Source organism: Clupea harengus, chromosome 2 (genome assembly GCF_900700415.2).
Source record: "Clupea harengus chromosome 2, Ch_v2.0.2, whole genome shotgun sequence".
Lineage (NCBI taxonomy): Eukaryota > Metazoa > Chordata > Actinopteri > Clupeiformes > Clupeidae > Clupea > Clupea harengus.
Window position 1 is genome coordinate 20,248,635 of NC_045153.1, and position 27,059 is coordinate 20,275,693.

At 44.5% G+C, this 27,059-nt stretch overlaps 1 protein-coding gene across 3 annotated transcripts; it reads right to left on the reverse strand.

Moving 5' to 3' along the window:
* Positions 1-195: 195 nt before the first annotated feature.
* Positions 196-25,979, reverse strand: sestd1 (SEC14 and spectrin domains 1). Of its 3 annotated transcripts, none has more exons than XM_012834033.3 (19): positions 25,649-25,979; positions 23,875-23,943; positions 23,285-23,373; positions 22,110-22,218; positions 20,921-21,011; positions 19,448-19,561; positions 14,689-14,802; positions 13,583-13,677; positions 13,175-13,230; positions 11,428-11,642; positions 8,762-8,884; positions 7,032-7,226; positions 6,324-6,438; positions 5,735-5,894; positions 5,452-5,533; positions 5,218-5,340; positions 4,296-4,487; positions 2,960-3,081; positions 196-2,166 (listed from the first exon to the last, which is right to left on the reverse strand). In XM_012834033.3, the coding sequence occupies exons 3-19, from the start codon at positions 23,352-23,354 to the stop codon at positions 2,010-2,012; spliced, it is 2,133 nt and encodes a 710-aa protein (XP_012689487.1). In that variant the 5' UTR covers positions 23,355-23,373; positions 23,875-23,943; positions 25,649-25,979; the 3' UTR covers positions 196-2,009. The 3 variants fall into 3 exon arrangements, with proteins under 3 accessions (XP_012689487.1, XP_012689486.1, XP_031442123.1); XM_012834032.3 differs by lacking the exon at positions 25,649-25,979 and adding an exon at positions 25,428-25,570; XM_031586263.2 differs by lacking the exon at positions 25,649-25,979 and adding an exon at positions 25,308-25,388.
* Positions 25,980-27,059: the final 1,080 nt, after the last annotated feature.

The following is a 27,059-nucleotide window of genomic DNA, read 5'->3' on the forward strand; positions in this document are numbered from 1 at the left end:
CTAATGGAGTTTCTCTTGCAGCAAATACATGAGGAGAGACCCCTATTGGAGCCACCTGCCAGCTTGAAATAAACAAAAGGGAATCACTTACACACACACATTCACTCACACAAACACAAACTTATGTTTCCAAATCAATACTGCCAACAGCCATGGGAATGTAACCAAGCAACACGGCCAAAAAACAGAGATGCCTTTTTCCAAGTCCAGCTGTATCTGTGTTTTATTATTGTTATACAACACTGTATGGTTGGCGGGGCCAAGAGGATTCGAATGGCAAGGGTAAACTATTATATAACATTTCATGGAAATAATTAAAAACAAACTGTAGAGAAATAACTTGTATAATAAGTTGGATTAGAGGTTACTGACAAAATGACTTTCCATTGTCTTCCACATTCTACAAACAACGGTTTGTATGTGCTTGACCACATAATCGGCCTTCACTCTGTCAAAAATGATGGCATGAACTGGTGAAAGCCAAAGCAGAAATAAAGGGCTTTGAAAAAAAGCTTGACTTCATAAAAACAATAAGTCTTCTCTGAATCCCAATTATAAGCTCTTCAAAGATCCGCTTAATATTAATTAGACATAATTTAAAAATAGCAAAGTCCTTTAAACTCTTCCATTATTCTCTGGATTTACATGAAAATGAGTGATAGGCTTCTTCACACTGAATTGCCATGCATCCCAATAAACAGAAAATCGAATTAATAACCACCCTATTCTCTACACAGGACCACATCTACACTCACAGAGAAGAGCTGTTATTACCGAAGTAATTAGGTATATGAATGAAAAGTGTTACATTATTTCAGAGATGAAAAGTAACGCATATACTGTATTTGATGTATGCCACCCCAAAACAAAATAAAACAACAAAAACTGTAGAAAAAGTTCATTAATTGTCTGTACAGAATGAAAGCACACGGAAACAAATTAAGCAAACACAAAAATAAGCATATTTCTCCTCAGTTTGCTGTTCATCTGCCAATTTATTTCTTGCAACCCATGTGTTCATGAAACACATAATTAGCTTAAAATGTAAAAATGCCAAGGTTTGTACAAATTTAATGGCATGTCAATTAAAAATACAAAACAAAATAAATATGGAATTAATATAACAGCATGCCCCGATAAGCAGGAAAAGTACATATTAGAGGGACAATTATGAGATGAGCAACATAATTTGTGTTTCACATTTTATTTTTCAAAACAAAGCTTGAAGCCACAGTTCTAACCTAGGACAAGGCTTTGTTTTTATATTGTACCTTGATACACACAACTAACATCTTCTGCTAATTATCTTTATAGGCTAGTTGATGTCTTCCATTAACACATAGTTGTTTGAACTTTAACCAGTTAGGTTGGCAGTTAGTGTCCAATTTAAAGGCCTTATGTTCTTGTATTGGCACGATAAAAAAAAAAATCAATAAAAAGTTCTGTTTAGGTACACCGAAGTACTGCAAAACAGGAAGCAACAGAACAGAAATACAAAATACATTGCTTACTGTCAATTGAGAAGTTTGCCAAGAGGCCAAGAAACTCTACAGCACCAGGTTAAAACCAAGCCAGACCTGGTGCTTCCGGTACATTCTACAGGTTTAGTTGCACCGTAAAAAAAAAGCTTGAGTCACCAGCCTACAAAAGACATGTGCCAGTAAGCAAAGGTAAAGCTTTAAAAGGGGGAGGAAGTTCAGTGCAGTCTTTCCTGTTCCTTTTTTTTGGGATGTCTTCTTTTTTTTTCATGTACTGAAAGCAATGTAGGGGATTTCGGCGAGCTGTCTATCTTTAACAGCACTCGGTAAGTTAAGATGACCTGGCAAAGGCAGCGTATAACTGAGATGGTAGGAGCGTGAGCGTACCGACTCGCCACCCCACCCAAAAAAACTTAACCGACACCTAGAGCACGCGAGGGTGAGGCGATTTTCCGGAAGAGGTGCCCAGGCTCCCCTCAGGGGGTAGTATGGGGGTCACGATGGGGGTCACGATGCACGACTGAGGCGGCATTAGCTCTCCTGTGAATCAGTCTCTAGCGCTTCCTCGTCTTGCAGTGGCTCGGCCTCCTCCAGCTGGACCCTCTTCTCCTCCACCACCTTCATCTTCTCCCGGATGTTTTCCGCAGATGACGCCATGTCGCCAGGGCTGCCAAAGAAGTGCTCACTCCTGCTCCATGAGAAGATAATGGAGCAAGGGATAGGGGGAGGAACATGGAGGGAGATAAGAGAGAGAGAAATGGAGAGATAGCAGAGAGTGGGAAGAAGAAAAGAAGTGAGTGTGAGACAGTCATTAAGAGAAAGACAAAGAAAGTGCATGGGATGAGAGAAAGGAATACAAAGATGGAGACAAACAGAGAAAGGGAAAGAAAAAAAGAATGTCTGAGTTGAATGGCTTTCAACTTGCCTGAACATCTTGAACTGTTGCTATTGTATTTAACAAGAGACAAATTACACTGCAGCACAAATGAAAGACTCACACAAACAATCAACATAACATCTGTCTGACAAACAAACAGTCTTCAAAATGCTACAGCAAATAAAATGTGTGCTGTGCCTGATTTCAACATGTGTTTAGCACACAACCATCACTGAAAACCGCACCTATTGTAACCGAACTATAGCTAATTAACTATAGATATCTTTACAAGCCAATTAGCATTAGACAGACATATCCCTCTGCGTTGTCGAGAAATACTATGCAGTGCTAAAAACACAAAGGGAGGAAAAAAATGTGTGTGTGTGTGTGTGTGTGTGTGTGTGTGTGTGTGTGTGTGTGTGTGTGTGTGTGTGTGTCGCTGATACATTTCAAATGGCACATAATGGCGTGAGTGAGTGAATACACAGCCGGGGAGCTGTGCGCATCCAGAGGATTAAAACCTCGGCAGGGCCTGCGCGACGCTCTTAGCCCCACTCTCATCGCTTACCCGTCGGGGAATATGACAGGAACGGTGAGCTCTTACCCGTCGGGGAATATGACAGGAACGGTGAGCCGGTCCAGGAGAGACTTCCCCAGCGCCACCACCTCCTCGCACATCTCCAGGTCCAACATGAGCTCAGCCTGCTCTGGGCTCTCTTTCAGCAGCTGAGATTAAGGAGCCCGGAGGTAATGGAAATCCAGGGAAAAAAGAGGGAGGGAGAGAGAAAGAAAGAGAGAGAGAGAAAGAGAAGAGGAGGAGGGAGAAAAAAAGAGAGGGAGGAGGAGGGGAGAGATCTTTTAATGTTTGAGACTTCACAGGCGCTCACGATCACTCTGAGTGCAAAGGCTGGAGAATTTCAGACACTTTGAAGGCCAGAGCACATTCCGTGGTTCCTTTATCTAAATAATGTAGTTTTTTCCTTTCTGTGTTTTCCCCCATGTAGAGATGGCCAAGACATGGTCTGCTCTTTTCAGACAGCTTCAAGTTCAGTTTTTCATTCAACTTAAATACAGGAGGTAATTTGTCGACGACGATAACAAAATCCATATCCGTACGTAAACAGCATTAAAAGAACAGATAATCGAGACCGAGCAGATAAAAGACTTGAAAGCAAACAGGAACGACATCTGCAAATAACAATACATTTCTTCATTCTTCATAGCAACAATTTTCCCATTATTTTCCCCCGGAGATGAATCTGCCTTTGTTGAATATTTCCTTTTTTTTCCTTTTTCTGCCGGCTTTCTAGAGATAGAGATCAGACATAATGACGGACTCCAAACTTTCAAACGTGGTTCAGTTGAAAGGAAAGGGGTTGAAACAGAGGTATTCAAATCATTAGGGCCTCACGCTGCTGCTTTGTTCTGCCATCCCCACTCTGTCATAACACAAGTGTAATACAACTGCCATTAGTTACAGGAACAATTGCCAGTTGGTGTTCTTGCTGGTAAGATGTGGGTCTCACAGAGACTGACTGACAATTTGGTGTAAATTTGAGGACAACCAATATTTGGGTAGGAATAATTAGTGTGTTGTGAAATGTTCCAATTCAATCTACCTCTCACAAAAAGTAGCAGTGCAGATTCAGACAGTAAAAGGGACGCAAAAGGCCATGCAAATAATAAGAAACGAAGCCGATTCAGGTGAAGGTGAGTGGTGCTTTTGTTGAAGTTCTGAGTCTAAAAATCTGAGTGAGCTGTCAACAGACATGTAGTGTAGACATGGGGCCGGGCATGAAGAGTGCATGTTAATCATCACCCCTCTTCATTGACAACTACAATCATCCAGTCATAAAAAATAAACACTGACATGTCTCAGAAAACACTCTACACTTTGAGGTCAAGAACAGTGTGCTACACTACACACGTGCTGCGCGCACCTTCTCTGCAGAGACGTGGAAGGAGCTGGCCATCTCCAGCCTGTGCACGCGTTCCTCAGAGGTGACGGAGAACTGCTTCCACACGCGGTTCAGTCGGGGCAGGGTGTCGCCCGAGGAGCGCGTGGTGCAGCGCAGGGACTGGCAGAGGACCACCGTGGCCTGGAGCAGCTGCCTGCCGTAGTCATAGGTGCTCTGGAACACACACACACACACACACACACACACACACACACACACACACACACACACACACACACACACACACACACACACACACACACACACACACACACACACACACACACACACACACACACACACACACACACACACACACACACACACACACACACACACACACACACACACACACAAAAATGTCAAGGACTATTCTGCTATGCACCACAAGCTACTCTAACATCAAGGACAAGGATGTTTCTGCTGAGAATCACAAGCTGAAACTACATCATCTTCACAGCAAGTCACAGGTGCTGTAGTGAAATAATATGCAAAACAACCTGAAACTCAATAAATTATACAACAAATCAATTAAACAGTCCAACAGTGATGCTTCCTGCCATAGGTGACATAGGTGTTCCAGTGAAGGTAGAGCAGACACAATTGTCAATTACTTTTCTGTTCGCAACACAGGCAAAGACGGTAAACCAGTTTAACAGTACTGAGATATAGAGACTTAGATATGCATGCATGAGTCATGGCCAAAATACACCAACATTACCATCAAAGACCTCATTGACCAAGCTACTGAGCGCTTAATTGAAAAGACATGCGTTTTCTGCAAGCAGGTTCATCTTAGAGATTAGGTTAAACATGCAAGCGAGCACGCACACCACTTACTGTTTTTACAGAATTATTCAATACAGGGGTGATTTAACAGAGACGATTGTGCTTATTATTGTACCTGTGCAACATCCACAAATTTCTTGTGCTTCTCCAGGAGCACTTTGGTCTCCTGTGAGTCATCCCCCAGTCTCAGGTGGGTCTTCAGCAGAGCATCCAGGAGCTCCCCTAGCCACTCCACCGCCTGGGCAAAGAGAACACAGGAGAGATAGAGGAAAAGCTCACAAGTTAACATCAAAGCCTCGCCTCGAAATGTTCCTCTGCAGTGAGAAAGAGGCAGTCGAACGGAACTGACTTGTGAGGCGTCCTCTTCACACTTGAAGAGTTGGACCATCTGAAGCATCTTCAGCCTCCTGACATCCACCATATCTTCACACCTGGGAGGCGACACAGCAGGATTATCTACACAGACCTCACACATGTAGAGTTTTTTATTTATTTATTTAGAGCTTTTTATTTATCAAATCCTGTGGTGCACTGAGAGAAATAGGTTGTACAGGCAATTCAGCTACTGAGGCGATGGACAAATTAACCTGTTGTTCGATGCGTTCTGAGTGGCCTACAATGACCTAACTGACCTTTGTTTGCGGAGCTGCATGTCCTCCATGACGCCGTGGATGTGGTCGACGTTTTCCTTGTTGTCTTGTGGAGTCTCTTTCCCATACGACCAGGAGGCCTGATTGGACATTTGATCCAGTAGAACCTGACCCTTCTCCTTCAGACCCTGCAGGGCGCCATCTACAGGAGGATGTGAGGAACATCAGTGAAACACAACGAGCCAACGCTACCATTAAATCATACACAAATAAACCAAAGAAAATCACACAAAACAGCAGGTGATTAAAACTATTCAATTTTCCCCATCAAGCATCAGTTTACACTTAGTACCAATAAATAACCAATAAGTCACGCTAGTCTGCACATCATAGATATTGGGACCAAGGAGCACCACGACCAACACCAACATACAAGAATAAACAAAAGTATATGTTACAAACAGCAGGTGCTAAAACACCTACAATGTCCCTATTGAAGTGTCAGTTAATAACTAACCCAATGCCATACAGTAAAACTAGAAGGCACATCATTGATATTCCTGACAGGGGGGAGCCGTGACGGGGCCCAGTGAGCAAAGCGAATGCACTAAAACATACGCATCCTCCTCACCCACGCTCTTGAGCTTCTCTTCCAGGTGCTTTAGGGTCTGCTGGATGGCGGCTCCGTCAGCGGGGGCAACGTCGGCGCAGAGCATGCCGAGCAGCCCGTCCAGCTGCTGGGACAGCTGGGGGGGGGGGTGGGGAGAGGGAGAGGAGGCACCGGAACGTTAGCCAGCGCCACCGCTGCATTCATAATCACAACATTCAAAGGCAAGGCGAGCGTTTAAAGCAGCGCCCTGCTGCGCGCACGTTTGTGAGTTTACAGCGTCTGGAAGTGGATGGTAATGAGGACAGAAAGGAAGAAGTCCTCCCACAGCAGGCTGCATTAGTAATAATAATGATCTGCTAATTAGTGTAGTTTTTTGAGCCAAGAGGTTCAGTTAATCGGAGTGAAATCAGAGGTCCCAGTGTATCAGACGCAAAAAACTTGGAAAATATTTTACCATTTCAATATTAATTCAAATCACTTCCATTTAATTTAGCTTTTAATATAGTGCCATTATCAATAGATGAGGCTGAAGGGGGTGCAGGGTGAAACCATCCCCCTTTCTCAGACTACCCTCCCTTTTGGATTAATGATGATAATCCATGTCACTTATCGCCTAAATATGAACACTGAACGACCACTGACAACAGACATCGTCTCCAATTTCAGACATGTCGGTTTAGTACGTTCTGCAGGCGTTACAGGGGAGTGTTTCGCAGCAGTGAGACTTACGTCCTGGGCGGTGCCGTGGAACTCGTGGGCGGACTGCAGCACGTTCTGCCTGGACTCCAGTTGGCTGGCCTGTCTGTAGCAGACGTCACTCAGCTGCTGCTGCAGGGCCTTCAGCTCCAGCAGGTCCTCCTCGTCGCCGGCGCTTAGCAGAGCAGCGATCTGCTGGTTCAGCTCCACGTAGACTGCAAACCACTCCTGCGAGAACAGCAGCAGCAGCACCGTTAGATGCAGTCACAGCATATCAGTACACCCAACATGGGCATTTACAAAGAGGACATAAAAAAAAACACAACACATACCACAAGTCACTCCTGTGAGAAGACCAGTGGCATGACTTGTTATAGCATAGGGTTACATCCAGCACAAAAAAAAAAAAACCCTATAGGCTAGAGGAGGGCCATTGCTGGGGATATTACATACGTATGACATATTATCTCATGTTAAGAAATATGTCATATTAATGAATAGGTTAATAAACTACACTACATACCACAGGACAGTTCTATGGGAAGCAGCACAGCCAGTCATAGTAGAGTAGCACATCGTACACGGGCATTTGATACACACCAGCACCATACCCACAACATAGAGCCAACAAGCCACTCCTGTGGAAAATCCTGTGCCATGGCCATTACAGCGCAGCATCTCACCCAGCACAGACTTAAATACTCGATACATTACAAGCCACTTTTAATAGGCAGCCAGTACTTTGGCCATTACAGACGACTACAGTCTTCAGAGGCGTGAGATTTATTTAATCTAGACTAAATATCATTTAAACTATTATTCCCCCTGAATGCACACAGCATTACAGAGAGCTGCATTACTATCCATTAGCACACATGATTTAACTAAATCAGAGGAATTTGGACACACTTTCTGGCTGTTTTCTGGACACTGCCAAGAAAAGAGCTGCTTTATCCAGAATGAAAATGGGCCATTTTGACCAGATAAATAACCTTCTGGCGCATGGATAAACTGGGTGTTAATTACATTTTGGCCTGCCTGCGGAGGGCATCGAGTCTGTAGCACCAGCTGAACTTTTTCCAATTAAGGCTTTAAGTAATACCGCCCCCTACTGGACACAAATGACACACAAAATGAGAGAAGTGATCCACTGATATCGAATGATCTTCTCTGCACTTGAGATTCGATTTTTTTGCCTCTTTTCCTGCTCGCTTCCATGTTAATTAAAATCAAGCTTACGAGATGGCTGGGGGGCTGAGAGATAAAACGCCTCCACCCTGAGCCAATGCACCACCACTGGCACACCAGACGATACAATCTCATAGAGTCATAGGATGTGCCCCCGCCCCTCAAAAAGCTCAGTGCAAGCTAAAAGGAAAGAGTGTCAGCAGATCTCCCAAGCTACTCAGGTATATTACTGTATCCACTAAGTGTATTAGCCGGTGCAACCAACTGCAGTATTTGGGATTTCCAGCTGGTTGAGCCAGAGCACAGCCAGAGAAGGATAGACCCTCAATCAAGACCAGAGGAATAGAGCTTCGTCATGCTGTCTCCAAATATTAACGCATACAAATGTTCTCACATCTAGATCTTATGGATTTATAATAATTTCCTGAGATGTGTTAGTAATCTACAAAGATTTGTTCCCTATGTTAAGTATCTGGTAAAAGGTACTGCTCTGGCCTTGATGATTTTTCCTTGGCTGAGAGCCACATCATGCAGGATGGAAGGGAGAGGGAGGAACAGAGAGGTTTGATTCTTACGCTGTGCTGGCTCTCGATCTCCTCGTGCTTCTGCTGCAGGGCCTGCGAGGCTCGGATGGAGTCCCCGATCGCCCACTGGGCGCGGAGCTGCTCGACGCCTGGACCCTCCAGCCAGTTCACAACCTGCACAGAGCAAAAAACGCTCTTAATTACTGCGCAGACACACACAGACCCCCCTGCAGGTGAAACAGGAGGGAGCCTTAATTGGATATCGTTAAAAATCAGGAGGAGATGATACAACCAAAAAATGACTCAGATGAGAGACTCCAGGATGCCTTGAGAAATATTTGAATGCAAATACCCAGGCAGACTCGAAATGACAAATACTGTAGGTTTTCCTAATGGCATGCAACAGAGCAGAACGTAGTGATGCGACACACAAATCAACAGCACAGATGTTGCATGATGACAAAAGGCTTAAACTGGCCTAGTTTTTGCCTTAAACAGGCATCTGTGGCCGAGTATAGGTATGGCACCCCTGCGGCGCGATTTGTCTCACTCGGAGTATGAAATAAATAAGTGGAGTGTTTGGAACTGACTGGGAAGCAGCTGGAGGGACTGGGCTCTTTGAGAGGAGGAAGGGTGATGAAGCGGCTCATTGTTGGCGGATGACAGAGCCGTTTCTCGGGGGCCGAGTCCCCTTTCCCTGGCGAAGGCAAGGCAAGTCCTCGCTCCCGTCTCCAACGGCTCCGAGCTATTAGGCTTACAAACCGCACAAACACCATTCCTCCTCCCCCCCCCCACTCCAGGGCATTTTTTTTCCACTGCAGATAAGAACTAGGCCAAACTCCTTCAGCCTAATGCTGTTTCGTTCACTTTTACTGAAGCGCCGCCACCTGACATCTCCGTTGCCATGGTTACAGACATTCAATTTAGATTGACTGGATTCCTTTTTTTTTTTTAGGGGAAAAAAAAAGGTCTCACATTTGACACACTTCTCATCATGAAATAACATGACAACGCCCGTTCTGGCATCTTATCTGAGGCTTAGCGGAACTGTTTGACTCTAGCTCACTTTGTGGCAGGGGTGGCTGCTTTTGAGAGCACAGCATCAAGAAATGCGGGGGGGGGGGGATATTTTTTTCTGGATCTTTTATTTCCAAGGACACACACAGAGAAATAGGGAGTCCATGAAATAAAAAAAAAACACTGAAAAGAAGCACACCATGTACTCCGCCTTTGGGCCAACGCTGTCAGACCACCAAAGACAACAGTAATAACCGTTAATATCTTACATACAGCGAGACAGCCTGGCAGCGTTTTGAGAATGAACGATCTTGTGGGAATGGCCACGGTAATCTTTAGAAATGCGGAGTTAATACAGGCATCCGTGAGACCAAGGTTACACCAGGCAATGATAAATCAAAGGACTTCTCAGTGGGCACCACCACAGACACACACAAATAGGTCCAATAACTTATAAAACATGCATCCACAGTGGTGCATAATAACACATGGCCAAGAATGTCTGGTGACCGCTTCCACACTACTGTCGTCTCTAATCGGTTCCAAATAGATTTACTCGATACTATTTAAAAGGTGAGAGAAGTTCTTGTTCTTTTTTTTAAGAAGGGGTTGCATCCACACGCATAGTGATGGCACACAACAGCATTTTTTGTTGCAGTTTAACCTTGAGGACGTGCTCCATCCATCATATTTGTCTAAACTATAGTGGTCCACAGACGGTGGAGCATGACGAAAGTGCGATACTAATGGTAACTCTACTCCGACAGAGAGTTTATACAAATCACTACCACGTTTTTCATACCAAGCTTATTGAGACTGAGGGTCAAATTGTGCAGGTATGCTTAGCCAACAACAATGGATTCAGAGAGAAACTGTACTAAAAACGTTAAAACTTTTTAAATTGAAGAGGCTGCCTCATCGATTCTTCCTGCTCTGTGCAGGCTCAAGGACTTTTGGCTTAATGTTTATACTTGTGGGTCCATTCCCTCAGTTCTCAAATGACCAAACCACCATGGCCTTCAGATGGAAGATGACCACATCCTACATACGAGGCACGGCTCAAAGGCTGGCAGGACAGCCCCTAATAACACACAGCCGAAACATCCATGAGCTGGCAAACAGCAATGAAATTTGAGCATTTACCAGACAGTTTTAATTTAGTTCAGTTGACAGGTCATGCGTCGATGGACATATTACCATGTCCTTAAAGGTGCAGTACACAGCATTTTCTTTGGGGGGATAAAATGTAGTGGGAGGCATTTTGAAAGAGTGGGAATGAATAACCGTGGCAGAAATGGCTATGCCACGGCTAATTCCACACATCTTGATCACTCTTTTTTTCAAGAGCAATGTCTGGTAGCTGTGTGCAAATTCACAAGATGTCAACTCATCTAAAGAGGAATTTTATTTAAGTTGCTACTGGTAAAAAAACATAAAAGAAAAAAAAAGCTGTGTGCAAATTCACAAGATGTCAACTCATCTAAAGAGGTATTTTATTTAAGTTGCTACTGGTAAAAAACATAAAGAAAAAAAAACCTTACTTGCATATCAAGTCACATCACGTCATTGCCTTGTCACATTTTATTTTTAGACATAATACTGCTGACTGCACTTTTATTCGCCTCCATCCATTATCCTATTTTTCCCCTAGGGAATCACTTCCATGATGAGCCAAGCGGCGGAGTGGTCTTCCCCCCTACCTGCATGACCTTGGTCTGGATCTCCTCCAGCTGCGAGCGCTTACTGCGCTGCCGGCACACCTCCTGGTACTTGGTGTACTCCTCCCGCAGCGAGTCCAGCAGCTTCATCACCTGTGGCTGCGCCAGCAGCTCGTCGTCCATGGGCGACCAGGCCGTGCCGCCGCCCTCCGAGCCGTTAAAGCGCCGCTGCTGCAGCTCCGACAGCAACTCGTGGCCTGGAGAGAGAGAGAGAGAGAGAGAGAGAGAGAGAGAGAGCGGAGAGAAGAGAGGGTTGGGAAAGGAGGAAGAAGGAAGAAATATAGAGGGGAGAAAAATGGAAGGATAACACAGGGAGCAGGAGTTAAAACAAGAGGCCGAAGACAAGGTCAGAATGAGAATGATAAATCAAATGGAGCAGATACAGAGGGCGCTCCCATGGTTCACCTAATAGAGCATGGTGCTAACAACCACAACAACAACAACAACAACAACCTCAACAATAGCAAGGTTCAATTCCCTGGGAGCACAAACACTGGTTGGCTTTACTCTACTGTCTGTGGGCTCTTGGAATAAATCCCAGCATCTGGCTTAAGGAAAACAGGATGGTTTTGGAGATGTGACAAACAAAAGAATAGATTCTGCTGCATCCTTTAGAGCTCTGCACTGCCATACTGCTGTGTTCCTCAGAGAGGCGTGTGTCTGTGTGAGGTGTCTGTGTGTATGTGTGTGTGTATGTGTGTGTGTGTGTTTGGGTGTATGTGTATGTGTTACACGCTGAAGGAGCAGTGGGAGAGATTTAAAGACATTAACACTGATGGGAAGGGATTAACAACATGCCGCAGGATTCAAAAAGATGAAGGGGCACCAAAACTATCAATGAGAAGGGTTGGAGCAGTTAAGGAAAGGCAAAAGCCGCAGTGGAATGAAACAAAACAAAAAAAGGTGAGGAGAGGTTCTCTGGTAGAGACAGAGCTGAAGCAAAGGTGTTAGCGTGACGGATGCAAATGTGAGGAATGGCAAAACGCTCCTGCTCGATGAGATTATTTCAGCTAGAAAGCTGTCACAGGGGCCGCACTGGGGAAGCGCTCTTCAGGGGCAGAGGAGCTCGCTCTTCATTTGTTCACATTTTTCAGCGAATCTGGGTCGGTACTGTCACCGTGTTACATTTCAGAGAAAGAAAAAAAAGCCCCAACAAACACCTCTGAAAAAAAGAGAACAGAGAACTCCTGCTTGTCAAGAGACTCTTGTTTGATTTCACATTTGTCCTGTAGTCCCATCTGCTCCATGACAAAATATACCGACAGCTGAAAGACGGGGAGCGAGGGGGGGGATTCTCACAACATTCATTATCATACAAGCCATCAGCACAGGGGGTGAGTCACCTCTGCTCCACAAAGCCATTTCTTCAGTGGGCAGCACTGTACAAGAGACACACTGACCAGCGCCCAGACAATACGCCCTTCACACAGCCAGCTCCAGGCTCCCCTTCTGTAGCCCTGGGTAAATATTTTCAGTGCAGTAAAACGGCTTGAGTAACGTGCTGAAGACACCCCCAGCACCAAAAAACTGCTAGGAATTCAGGAGCAAAGTGGAAAAATAGCTTAACTGCTGCCACAGCATAGACTGCAGAGCCACGGTGGCAAGTTTCACTGGCAAATGGGGCTGGAGGGGGGGATGAAGTTGGCCAAAGAGTATTCTTATTCTGTCAAGCTTAGAAGTGCTGGATTGTCTGTGGTTGTGAGTGACTCAAGCGTTGGGCGCTGCTTACCTGTTTGTAAAACCGTTTCGGGGTCAAATGATGGCAAGGCGTTACAATCTGGTGGTCTGTTTGGGGAAAAAATAAGAAACTGAAAGTTAATGATGTGGATTGGCGATGCAGATCAACAAAAAGTCAACACACTCAATGAAATATCACTGCTTTGTTGTTGTGCTGGAATGAAAACATGGCAGTGTCTTGAAAGCATCTCTAAGAAACTCTGATTTGTTTGAAGTTCAAACAGCAGTTCAGAAGTAGAAGTAGCCCATTAAATCAAGCAGCCCATTAAAACCACAGCAATTTTAAAAACAGATTAGGATTAAAAACTGGAGATAGCCAAACAAACAAACAGTCTGAACTCCTGCCGTACTTCAGGTCATAACTTGGGACTAGTGGGTGGTGTGAGGAGATGAAACACACCTGTCTTTGTCTGGCTGGTTGGACTTCTCATTTTCATTGATGACTGCTAACTCGTCCAAAAGGGATGTGGACTCCCTGGTGAATTTCTCAAAGACCTGAGCAGGACCAAAACAATTACATAAAAAATATGAGGAGGAGATATGAAGGGCCATGGACTGTTCAAATGCATGTATCTTCTTTGCATTACCATATAATATATTTGGTAAAAATAAAACTGGCATATATAAAACTGTATATATAAAGGCAATTATTTGCTACATTTTCCAATTATTTTCACCATGACTGATGAAAGCAATCAGATGGAATAAAACATGAAGACGAGGTGTGGTAAACATGGAGATTATACAGGGAACACGGCTGATGATTAATGGAACAGGGTCGGGTCAGAACTGTTGCAAGGCCTTCACTTATTTTTATCTGAAAAATATTTCCTAAATGATTATTTCAACAGCTACACAGAACTGAGTCACTAAGCGTAGGCTACTGAAGACTGAGAAATGAACACTGGAAACAGGCAGTGTGGCAACAGATTGAGGGAAGCGGAGGGGAAACAGCCGGCATGTGTTCAAATAAACTTTGGCTAAACTGAGTAATTGTTTGAAATAGAACAGAAGTTCTTTGATGATGATGCCATCAACATCTCTGATTCTCTGAAAAGCACTGGTTTTTGACTTAACTCAATTCTACTATATGAAACTGCTCCATCGTGTGAACCATTTGTTCGATACCTTCCATTTGTCATTTTCCACTTTTGGAAAAGGCTGCAGAGAGCAGACCCTGTTTTTGATTTCCAAAAATTGCACCTCTAATGAAAGTGATTCTTCATTGTGATCATCTCCATCAAATAGGCAACAGCATGACAATCTGGGAATTTAGCTTCTTATTATTACATGCGGTTAATATTGCAATGGCAGTGTGTGACAGGAATGTTCTGTGGCCAGGGACCCTAAAAAGAGCTGTATTAATGTTTTGCTGAAGAATAACTAAGTTACTAAGCTGTTGTGGAAAATTTGATGGCACGTGAAAGGTTAGCCTCCACAGAAATGTGGACACCGTGTGTACTGGCTTTAGTGTTGCAGGATGCTTTCCTCCTGTCGGCGACTCACCAGTCTTTTGTTGACCCAGTCCATGTGGTCGTACAGAAGACTCCCCCCAAACTCTTCAGTCAGCTGACACGGCTCAATGTAGCGCGTCAGTTTGTTGGCCGACACCAGAATGACCTGAAGCAGAGAGGAGAACACAGTGATGAAACTGCTGTGCAGATTAAAAACAAAAACATGCCTTCCCCCCCTAGGTGCCTAAAGAGGCTCAACAAAAACCTCATTCAATACACCAAAAGCGGATGTAAGCCACAAGAAGGGGTTAATGGTTCAACTCCGCGGAAACGTCTATGCGTCGTGATGCACCATTTCCTAGTCTGGCCAGGAACAACACAACTCACTCCCTCCGTGACAGAAATGTCACCCAAGGTTAATCGTCTATGAATAATTTATTTGATATTTCCATTCTCAGTCAAGCAAGGCCAGGGATAAACACAGCAGGTGAGGTGGCCTTCCCGCCCAGTCTAAATTACAGCCCAGCACTAAATGTCACCAACACTGATCACCCGTGTGCACCATGTATATGAAAGAGCGAGCGAGAGAGAGAGAGCACAAAAGAGAAAGAGAGAATGACAGAATGAGAGAAGGAGCAGAGGAGAGAGATGGGGAGAGTAAGAGTGCAGACAGACAAATAAAAAGACTGAGAGAGAATAATGAAGAGAGGGAGTGAAAGGGCAAGAGGGACAGGCAGAGAGAGGAATAACGAGGGCAAGCCCCAGGGAGTCTGAGAGGTGTGTTCCCCTCCTGCACCCCAGCCCCCCCTCCTCTCTCAGCTGTCTGACGCTCTCGTCTCTAACCTGACTCATACTTCCTTCCCTCCTGACACCAGGCTGAGGCTCAGGTCCACCCTGACGTGACCAGCGGATGGGAGTCAACAGCTGCCCCCCCCCCCCCCCCTTGCAAATCACCACAGCTGAGTCAACACACAGGCCAGGGGGATACCCCCCCCCCACCAGCACCACCCAACACACCCTCCCTCTCTGTGCGCACAAACACAGCTGCTTAACACAGACACACCAACAAAGCTCGATGGGACGTTGGACCTGGTCTGTCTTGACTTCTCTATCAGTTTCACCCCCCCCCCCCTTCCTGCAACACTGACACTAAATAAATTGCTTGAATTATTAATGCAGAGTACTAGAAAGGAATGTTTCTGGAAAAGTCACCAAATAAACGTACTATACCGATGCGTGAATGCTGTGAGTGGTATGGCAAGAGGACTGTGAGAGAACTTTGAGAAATAGCAGTGTGGGAAAAGCATAAATGCTTCCTTTGTTTTTTTAAAGTTCACATGGAGAAATGTAGTTTTCTGTTGAACTACATGAAATAGTTATTATTACCATACCTTCCATTTCAAACAGAACCAAAAAGAAAACAAATCCCCTAGAAAAACCACGAGACCTTGCCTAAACAAATAGAGCGTTCTCTCCTCTGAAACTCGACTTTACTGGAAGGCATCCAGCACTCAGCCCTCTATTTAAAAGGGAGGTATTTTAAGACGGCAACTTTCTGAGCTACCTCAGGCGTTTGGCACTGAACTTCCCGTGTGGCAGGCACGCGGGCAGACGCAGGCATCATCAGCAGTGCCTTGGGAGGTTGCCAGCCTTGTTTCACACATCCACAAGGTTAACTGTAGCTGTAACTGATGCTGAGCACTCCCACCTTCACACTGGCCGGGAGATGGACGCCCCAGAATTTAATCCTAGCTCTCTATGCAGCGCTTATATTTAGCCTCGCCGTCTCTCCAAAGCCACGGTGGATGCAATGTCATTGCGGTAGTGCTGCTCCGGAAAACAATCAAAGTGCTAATTTGGGTTTATTAATGTTTCGCAACACGTTCGCACCTTTATAAATATTCATGGCCGTGCCTCAGTCCACACAGTGAACGGCATGGAGACTTCCTCCAAACGGAGGAAACGAGGTCGTAGGGCGGTGGATTTAGTGCAGAGTATCGCCATTCAGGCTTTCTTCTGGCCAATCTTGCAGGGAAAATGTGGCTTGAAGGTATAAAACATTATTTCCACGGAAGATTAGGCAGGACTAACCAGCAGCCAAACCTCCGACAGGCAGGCACAAGGAAGACATAAATGAAAACAGATCCCCCCTCCCCCACAATCACCCTCTATGCAGTGTAGTTTCTCCGCAGTGAGCATTAAATCAAATTACTGCTGAATCGTGACATTTGTATATTTAACCCACACTTATAACTTATACCCACGTCTTTTTCCTTGGTCTGATATATTTTTAATCATTCTCAGATTGAGCTTGGTTTCAAAAGTGCATGGAGGAAGTTTTGAAGATGATAATCCTTCATGCAGTTACAATGCTGCAGCTTGGGTCTACAACCTACTAACAAATAAAATAAAAAATAAAACCTTTGAGACCACAATATTAAGTTAATTAAATCATGCCGTTCAATTAACGAAAATATGCGGCCCCTTATAAATAGCTGGAAAGTCCTGAGAGATCTAAATGGCAAACAGGAAAGGTCCGTTTCCTTGCGAGGGGCTTCCAGGTCGGGCCGGCATTTCCATATGCTCTCACATTACTGCCAGGCTGGCTTCTGGTGGCGGGTTCGAGATCAATCGCTTCCACGCCGCTTGCAATGCTTGAAACCCACTCGCACACCTCGTCAGTCACACCAGGAGAAAACACCCATTCATCACTCCATGTCCTCAAGTAGGTCAAGAGCACTGTAATGAACGGCTGTTTTCACAAGTATCCCCATTCAAGACCCTTTTCGGGATAAATTGACCTATTCTGCCAAAACTGTGCCATCTGGTTTTGCGAAAGCTTGTTATGGGGGTAAAGGCTGGAGGGGACTGCTGGCCCAGATCACTGGAGAAACAGTTGGAGCACAAACAAATCTGAACAGCGCAGCCGAGAAAAATCAGTGTCAGGACACACACACACGCTCAGTCTCATTCAAACGATCACAGACACACACGCAAATAGACACACATGCAAACACACACACACATGCGTGCAAACAAACAAGCACACAGATGAGCAAATACATGCGCGTGCGCACACACAAACACACACACACACACACACACACACACACACACACAGAGCCAAACACAGACACACATGGGACTCTATGCAGGAGACAGTGGTGTGACTTTCCTTCTATGGACACGTCACCCGCCTGTTCGTCTGGATGCCCATTACTGTTGCCTGGCAACATGACATTATTAGTTCATGCTGAAACAGAGCGTGGTGAGGGACAGACAGTCAGACAAATGAGGCTGGTCTCGTCAGCCGTACTTATGCCCATTTACCTTGGCCCTGACTGTCTGCCGCAGACCACCCCCACCCCCCCTCCCCACACCACACAACTCCCCACTACCTGAGCCTGTCAGATGGTAGGGATGCATGGGGAGCGCATCGCTGTCCTCTCCACAGGCATTAAGAGACCAAGAGCCAACCACAATGATGCTCCAGTTAGTCAGACTGTAATAGGGATGAGGCAGAGGACAACAGGGGCCGCGCAGAGGTGACGGATCGGATGAGGCCGCGCGTGTTTCATTCGAAATCTATGCTAAAGTTAGTGTAGTGATTCATAACTTAAGGCCGTCTACTGACTATCAGTGGAGAGCATCATCCCACAAAACTGATGAAACATTGCTGCTGCTGCTGATGGCATCGTTAGTCATCTCACACTGCTAGGGAGCTTGGTTAAGCTCAAGAGTGGGTTACTCTGGTCATGTGGACTTAATAGTTGCCTATAAACAGTCAGCTTGGTAGGAACCCAAACACCTCACTCACCCTTCCAAAAAATGTGTTAAAATTGTCCTTTAATTCACATGCAATATCAGCAATTAAAACTTAATTGGGGACTGGAATCTGTCTTGGTAATTCAGTCATCTTCATGAGGCCAAATAGGAACCGGAGGGAACCAAATATTCAGCCAGCGTATAATAATCCATGCCAGCCTGGATCAATTCTCCCCTTTCACCTAGTTTAGTAGCTGAGATCGCGGAACGCTCCCCAAAGGGCTTAATATGACTGCACAGCACAAACCGTCTGCAGCAAACACCCTAAGCACGCTCTGGTCGGGTACACTGCAGATCCACGCACCGGCACAAAAAGACTAACGTCAGCACAGCTATGATAGGAAGGAGCACCCCCCCAATCCACATTAGACATGATGAGCTAGTCAATGCTCCCCACTATCCGGAGCAATTTGCCAAGGAATTTCAAATAGTAACCTAAAGGCATTAGCATCGCAACCAGGTCCCAGACCTCCGTAAATGAAGACGCGTAATTTCATTACAAGGAGCGCCATTAATCCTAAACTATAAAGCCAATTACTGACATGCATACAAGAGGCCTCTGGGATGTAACTAGCCTCATTGCTTGCGCTGGTGCCTTTAACATAGCAGCTCTCTGCTCTGGGGAAGCTAAGGTAGACATCAATTGTTGATACTACAACAAAGCCAGAGGTGACATTTAAAAAGATTAGTGTTTAGAGAGGGAATGTCTCGGAAGAGAGTGTGGCCATCCTTCCCCTTATTTATAGGTGCAAAATGAATTCAGAGCGAGACTGCTGAACCAGTGTTTTGCAAAAGAATGCAGGCATGTCCTGGTCTGCTTGATGCCATGCAACCCATCAGCAAACGGATCAGCTCATCACTGGGAAAACATAATTGCATTTTCACTGCATATCCTCTGATGCGCAGCCAGGGACGCAGACATGAAGTGCCTGAGGACAGTCCACACAAACGGGGTTGGGGTTGGGGGTGGGGGTGACGATGCTTACCTCAAAGCCTAGACGATCCTTTTCCTTCCAGAAACAGAAGTGGGTGACTTTCTTGTCCCAGAATTCATCGGGTTTCACGACACACACCAAAGACACCTCTGCTGGTATGACATTCTGAAACAGAAATGGCCACAAGACTCGGTAAATAATCGAAAGATTTTAGGATTTGCTTCAAAAGTACTTTAAATGTGATGGAAAAAGCATGAGTGTTTTTTTTTTGCGACACAGGCATGATCGTTCCTAAATGTGCTATGATCTACTGTGCCCCCAAATTTAAACAACAAGCCAAGCTGTACAACCCAGAAATACTAAACCAAATTGTGCTAAAAACAAACTCTCTGGCAGGTCATTATGGTTGACTCATTTGTTTTCTCTTTGCGACCATTAAATCCAGCTGTGAGCCATGACTCCATGTTTTAAAACCAAACAGGCCGGGTGTGGGCATATTAGCGATTTGGGTGGACAGTCCCTCACCCGCTCTCCCTTTCTCTCTCTCTCTCTATTTTTTAAACACGATCATTCAATCCCAACTCAGAGCTCAGGCAGAAAAACCAGGGAGTTAGCGATCTGCCAAGCGCATTTGCACAGTGCTCTCAATCTGCACTGACAAAATCAGGTCACGGCCAGCACGATCCCGACTACCTCGGTCAACGCATCAGACTGCGGGTCAACAGAGAGAGAGAGAAAGAGAGACAGCTTTCCCCAGGATCGCTGAAGTAACCCTCACTCAGAGGAAGGAAACGCTAAATGTCACGACGAGCAATAACTCCGCAAATCATCTGCAGAGGGAATCGAACACTGGTGGAGTAATTTAATCACATTCAGGACCTTACAGATTGAATCAGTTTCCCTTAATTGCTTCTTTGACTTTGCCATCTAGATTTTGGTGCGGCCGTATAAGCAAACCATTTTACCCCCATCTCAGTAACCACCAAAATGGAGACATGCGGTGAAATACTTCTCCTTGAACAGCATGGAGAACATAATAAAAACTCTAGAGCCAAAATGGCCCTGAGCTGGGGGAACAACTCAAGTAGGTCAAAGACAAAGGAGTTTATTGCAGTTATTCTGCCCTGTGCTCCACGTGCCTATAAAAATGGTGTGAAAAATAAGCACTCCCAATCACGACTAGACACGCGAATTGCTGAAATGAAGTGCTTTTGTCTGGATAAGACTGAACCCAGCAACCGTTTTGTCTTCTCATAAAATGCTTCTTTCTTTTTTAAGTTTGTGATGAGATTACTTAAAGTACCTCTCCTCTGACCACTGCGAATATTCATGAATTGGACAATTCATTAGTCAAATGGCAGCAGCAGATGCCTTGCTAGCATACTCAGAAGTGGCCATGAGGGAACCATAAACCTGCAGGAAGAATCAGCTACCTTCTGTCAGCCAGTGGCACTAATCCGCCCTCTGTGTGGAAACCTTACAGTTCATCATTATGGCTTAAGAGCATCGAAGCAACCATCTTACCTGCAGCATCAGAACCACTGTTTTCACAATATTCCACTGTGACTTCCTCCCGTCCACAATGACCGTGAATCCTCGTGCTTTGCACTTCTCACTGGTTAGGGGGAACAGAATGAGGGGGGCAGATAAGCAAATGTTAAATAACAGGAATTAATGTCATGGGTAATAACACTGAAAATATTCCGGTGTCACATACTGCAAATATGTTTTCCTGTTGCCTTTTAAACTGTCCAACACATGCTGATTAGGGGATAAATGTCTGGTCAGCAAGTACAATGGAGCTCTCCCAGAATTAGGTGACCAGTAATCCCTGGAGAGCAGACGACTGGACAGATTTATGTCCATTTTCAGTTGACTAAGCAACCAACCCAAACATAGCTAAATATAAGTGGGGGGCATCAGTTTCAGCTGCAGGAAGAGATGGGGGGTTGTGTGTGTGTGTGTGTGTGTGTGTGTGTGTGTGTGTCTGGGGGGTTATTTGAATGTCACTTCCCTTTAGTCCGACTCTTCAGTTGAGTGAAGAGGGGCTATGAGGTTTGACAGGAAGCCCAAATGCAATGAGGGTGACCCACTTGGTTCGAGGGAAAAGATGAAGTGAGGCCACACAAAAGGCCGTCTGAGCACACTCAGGCCAGCAGCTCTGATTAAAGTCAAACATTCCCGATGTGACATGGCCGAATGGAGCCAAAACAAAAATGTCCAAAGTCACCATAAGCGATATTTGAGACTTGCAGCCTTTTCTGCCTAACAAGCCAGAACCATTTGAGTCAACGGGCAACCAGGGTGGCTCGCATCAATTCAGCTGTCTCAGACGCATGAAATAACCAGCTCAATACAAACAGAGCATAGTGGTCCCTGGGAGAGCAATCTGTCAGTGCTATCAAAGGCCCCACTACCACCATGGAGCCAAAAAGTCTTTCAGAGGCACAGGAAAATCAATATGACCATACTTTAATGTCAGCCTGATAAAGTATTAGTGCAGCTCTTGGTCCACTTGTTAATACAATTGGGAGGGGAAGACAAAAAAAAGAAAAGAAATGTGGTAGAGGTACATTAGGTAAAATGAATGGTGATTTTCCTGCGAGCTGATGCATTTGAATGCAGAGCCTGGTTTACAGTGAAATATGTGCAACGGGCGTCAGGTGTTGTGGCAGCCATGGGTGGCTTTTAGCGTAACCCGGGCGTCACTAACCTGGGGATGCCAAGGAGGTAGTCCAACGTGACACTGAGCTCCTCCATGCTGGTCTGCTCCGTGCACAGTGGTATGGTGAGGATCAGGCCGCTGCGCCGATCTTTGCCTCCTGGAAAAACAACGACATCGAACAAGTCAGGAAATATGTGCAACGTGAGCCAGAGACTCGGAGACCACTGAGAGCAAGAGGAAAAACCCTGTCATAACAGCCGACTCAAACATTCCAAGAAAACCACGCCAAAGTGCTCAAAGAAAAACGTGTCCCGCAGACACTCATGAGCCTTATTTCTCACTCCACCACTTGGGCTAGAGTCGCTGCAATGGGCGAGAACGGTGTCGCTAAAAGGACCAGATTGCATTCCTCGAGGATAATGAGACATGGTTTCAGTGGTAAGATTTTGTAACCAAAATGTTAGGCTGGGATGTCGCTGATTGCCTGCTGTTAGTGCGTCATGTAGAACATGCAATCTAATTAAGCTATGCTTTGAGCTAAGAACAGTGTTCTAATGCCATATTTAGCTACAGTGACTAAAAACAGCTAAACCCAAAGGTCAGCCAAATGTTTCAATATTACAATATCTGACACATCTATACAGAAGCACCGACCCCCAGCCAGAACATCCTTGTATTGTGATGCTCTCATTGTAGAGTAAAGTGTCCTTCAGAGTGCATGATCAGACTGCGCATCTCTTGAGACAAGCCTGTGACGCAAGACCATGACCTTCACTCCAGGACAACAGCCACAGTACAGAGCAACCGTGCATCAGAGTGCTGCAGTACGAGATAGATGCCTAAAAAGGCAGTGGCAGTCAGAAGCAGTGTCAATATTAGCCAGTCATTAGGCACCAATGTTTTTAATTGTATTAATTTATTATATAGTGCCTGGGAGAGCCCAAGACTTTTAAATCCTTTTAACCAGTGCTAATGACAACATCGTGGTAATTCATTAAAGAGCATTTAGCATATTTTAGAATGAAGACATCTTTTGGATAGGTAGTGCATGTGCTTTGCTAACAGCTGGTTTGCAAGTCTAGTGATTTAGTTATAACTGACACGTATGACATACGGTAAGAAAACAGCATTTCAGGATATCCTGGGTGGTCCAGAGTATTTTGCAGTAACATTAATGTGTTCCTCACTCAGATAACATTACAGAAAGAGATCCAAATTATTACCTGACAAAAATGCCAGTTTCTTCTTCAGGACTGGCAGCATGGATGTGGCTTCCATTGTGGAGGTGGTCATTGTGTTACAAGATCTGAAACTTAGAGGAAAAACACTTGTGTGCCAGACAATAAAACAAAAACTAAAATATACTGACTTATATTAGTACATTAGCCATGGATGTTAAATCATTTTAAGTCATGAAAACACCAAAACACTTAGTCGTTAGGCTATTTAGAATCAAAGAAAACTCCTTCACAGGACTACCTCAATGCACAGTTTCAGTTCAGAGTCTTACAGAAAGGCTATGACTGGGCAGGGGTAATAAAATATCTCTGTATAAATGAGCCTACTTACTACTCATCTCATGTGACATACCATATGTATTTTTTTTTACGATACGATGTCAAGTCTGGAGGTTGAAACACCACTGTCTACTGATATACTGTGTTGTTTGTCTTCTACCTTCTGTCTTCTTTCAACCACCAGACTTAACATATACTGTGACATACTTTAACTCTCAACCCATATTCTGCATCTGACTGAAAGTGACTAGATACAGTCCAAGTGCATCCACACACACACAAACTGCATCACCTACCTTCAGTATGAAAATGAGAGAAAATCTCTGCTGTCTTCCTCTTCACACGTATCCTTCCTTGTCCATGTTCTGCAAAGAAAGTCCGAAAGTTCAGAAACAAACAAGTCAACACAACTCTGTTCCTAATCACTGTGTGTAATTATGCCTTTCCCGAAGAGGAATAGCCTACACAGGAGCTGGTGGACGGATGAGAATCCGACCAAACTCAATCTCTAGCTGGTGCTTATGGAGGGGCGAAGCAATCACTCTGAAATGTGGAGCGTAGTGATTTATTAAGCAGGGGAAGACAGTTCCAGATAAACTGCTTAGGGTGAAAATTCTAGCGTAAGCATCCAATAATCATCTAGCAGCATTTAGATCCAGTTTCGCCCAGTGTCATTCAAAGGAAGGGGGACCCAGAAAACCCAGTCACACACGCAAAAAAAAAAGACTTCATGAACTCAGATCAGCAGCAAAGGCCGCTGAGGTTTAGGACATAGGCCTATTTAGAAGGCATGGAGAGTGAAGTTAGGATTATCCATATGAACTGTAGCAAAAGCAAATACTATCAAACTGCCCTAAATTACACATAAGCTGATCCACTGCAAATTGTAACATCCCTCCTAATGCAAACATCTCCATGGCAAGGCAGCTATTTCCTGGACTGATGCAGTGTCGCCACCGCAAACGACATGTTTGTTTACTAAACAAACTCTTGTGTAGAATTTAGAAGGTACTTAAATAGAGACACTGCGAGCATGTGCTACCCTATACCGTTAGGACTGCCGAAATGCTTACTATTTCTGACGTGCTCCTGAATGAACAAACTATCACTTCCGGTACTATAACCTACGAGGAAAATAAGAGAGATCACCATGTATCTCCAGACATTCTTCCAGGGTATACAACTGTTTCGAAACGTAAAACTTACACTACAATTAGAAGGACATTGCTAATTGATAGTTGCCTATGCATTAAGATAGGTTATTCGCTTTCCAACCCAAACGCAAACAACCACTAGTTTAACCTACCAGACGCATCAGTTTTATGCTTTCGTTGTAATTGTAGTTTTAAAGGTGAACAACCCAGTTTTAAATTTCCATGCGGTATATGCAGGATAAGCAAAAATAGTTAACAGGCAAACGTTTAACGCACTGTTAATGTTGTCTTTGTAGGGCTAACGTTACTTTTCAGAGGAAGGCTACTGCCAATTATATTCATACTGGGTGCGCTTTCATAAATAAAGCCTCGCCAGAACTGAATGTATGAATGGCCGTCAACGACAGCGACATAAATGTTTGACAATTCTCTGAACACATGTACCGAATTCCACATATTTCAGCGAGCTAGCGTGTTAACTTAGCTGGCGAAGCCAAGTGGAAAACTGCTGTTCCTGCTTGGATTCACTGGATCCGTGGTCACAAAACAAAGCCTGCAAACGAATCGGCACCCACCTCTATGGCCTACTAAAACAATCGTATTTTCCCCTGAATTAGTTCACGTAACACAATACAGCCTTATTGCCATCATGTTCGGATAGCACTACAGAACAGAGTTGAGATAATAAGCCTTACCCATTCACGTATGAATACAGCCACACCAGCACGCGGTTTTCCCTAGTTACTCCTGTATGCTACAGTAGCAGTTAGCATGAGCGTCAGAGCAAGAGAGGCAATAATGTTACGCTTTTGCAGTGTGTCGACACAATGACCTATTTCTTTGAAGCTAGAACAGCTGCATCACTGTTACTGACAAACTGAGGCAAAAGAATAACAGAGTACAATTAAACACCTACCATATACAGGCGTAGGCACTCTTTATCGATGAAGGTCTCGGGTGGTTGACTTTGCGTCTTGCAGATGTGCATTTACAGTTATTATAGTTGAATAGATCCCTTGGCAGATTTCGTACCGAGAATGCAGCGCAGTTACCCCTGTATTTTTCTCGTCGTTTCTTCTTGCGAGAGGCTATCAAATACCCGTTGTAATGAACCAGAAATAATAATGATAGAGAATTAACGTCAGATAAACTACTCACTGCAATTGTTTTGTTTTGAGTGGGCTGGTTCAGGACAGCGTAGCCACTCCCAAGTGAACACACAGCAAAGGAACAGTTAACCAACTGGGTGGTGACTGGGACCGTTGCAGCCTTGCCCAGTGCCTAGAGAAAACACTAGTGAAAAAAGTTGTACAGTTGCATCGAAAAGATGATTTGTACAATAACAAAATCGTTACATTCACATACATTTTAGATTACGTGAATTAAAATATGGCAAATTGGTCGCATATGCCCACTATTTTACAATCAGTGTGTGTTCAAAGGACCAATGGATGAAAAGTAGTAAAACTCGGGCATTGGTTTAGCCTGTTGCAGCCCCTGACAACCCACCCATATAGCGCCATGGTGCTGCATATTGCTCCATTAAAGAAAAGTGAAGTAGACTCCACGATTTACAATCACTGGATGCCAACATAGTCAGCTACAAGCGTAAGAAATCAATATGTTCTCCTGAACATGTCCAGACAGGTTTTTAAAAGTGCTCAAAGAAACAAACGTATCAAATTATCTGAATTTAATAACATCAAACCAGTTACCATGTAGTGGCATGTGTTTCCACAATATCAGTCAACGTATTGAACCAAGATAAATGGCTGAACCTGAGAGAGTTTGTCTAAAAATACACCTCACCCAGAAATGATAGTCTGAGGCTGGTTGTTTCCCACGTTTCTGCAAGTACACAGGCCCCTTCTTTGCCAGTTTTCAGAGGCTACATCCAGGCCTCTAGTTAGCATCAGGAAGGACCTTTCCTGTTGCCTAAGCAAGGCTTAATTTCCGTCCACTTATCCAGCCATTAACAGCTAATAAGTGCCTTATAGTCAGTTAAATTAGCTTTTGGCCGGTGTGTACGATAGTTTGGGTGTACGATAAAACAGCACATAACTTGTGACAGGAATAGAGTTAAAAATGATTGTCCATTAATTAACTATTGTCAGCCTGAAAAATGCTTTGGGGAACCCAGGCCTGGTCAGTTGTGGTCTGAAGATGGTCAAGGTTAAGATTATTAAAGTCAGCTGGTTGGAACAACATAGGCCCTGGACTGTCTGTAGGAGGGGAAAATAAATTACTCGTTAGTTACTAATTAGCCCACCCAAATGTTCAAACCTCTGTCTAAAATAATGATGGTAGCTTGTTTTGATGCCAAGCGC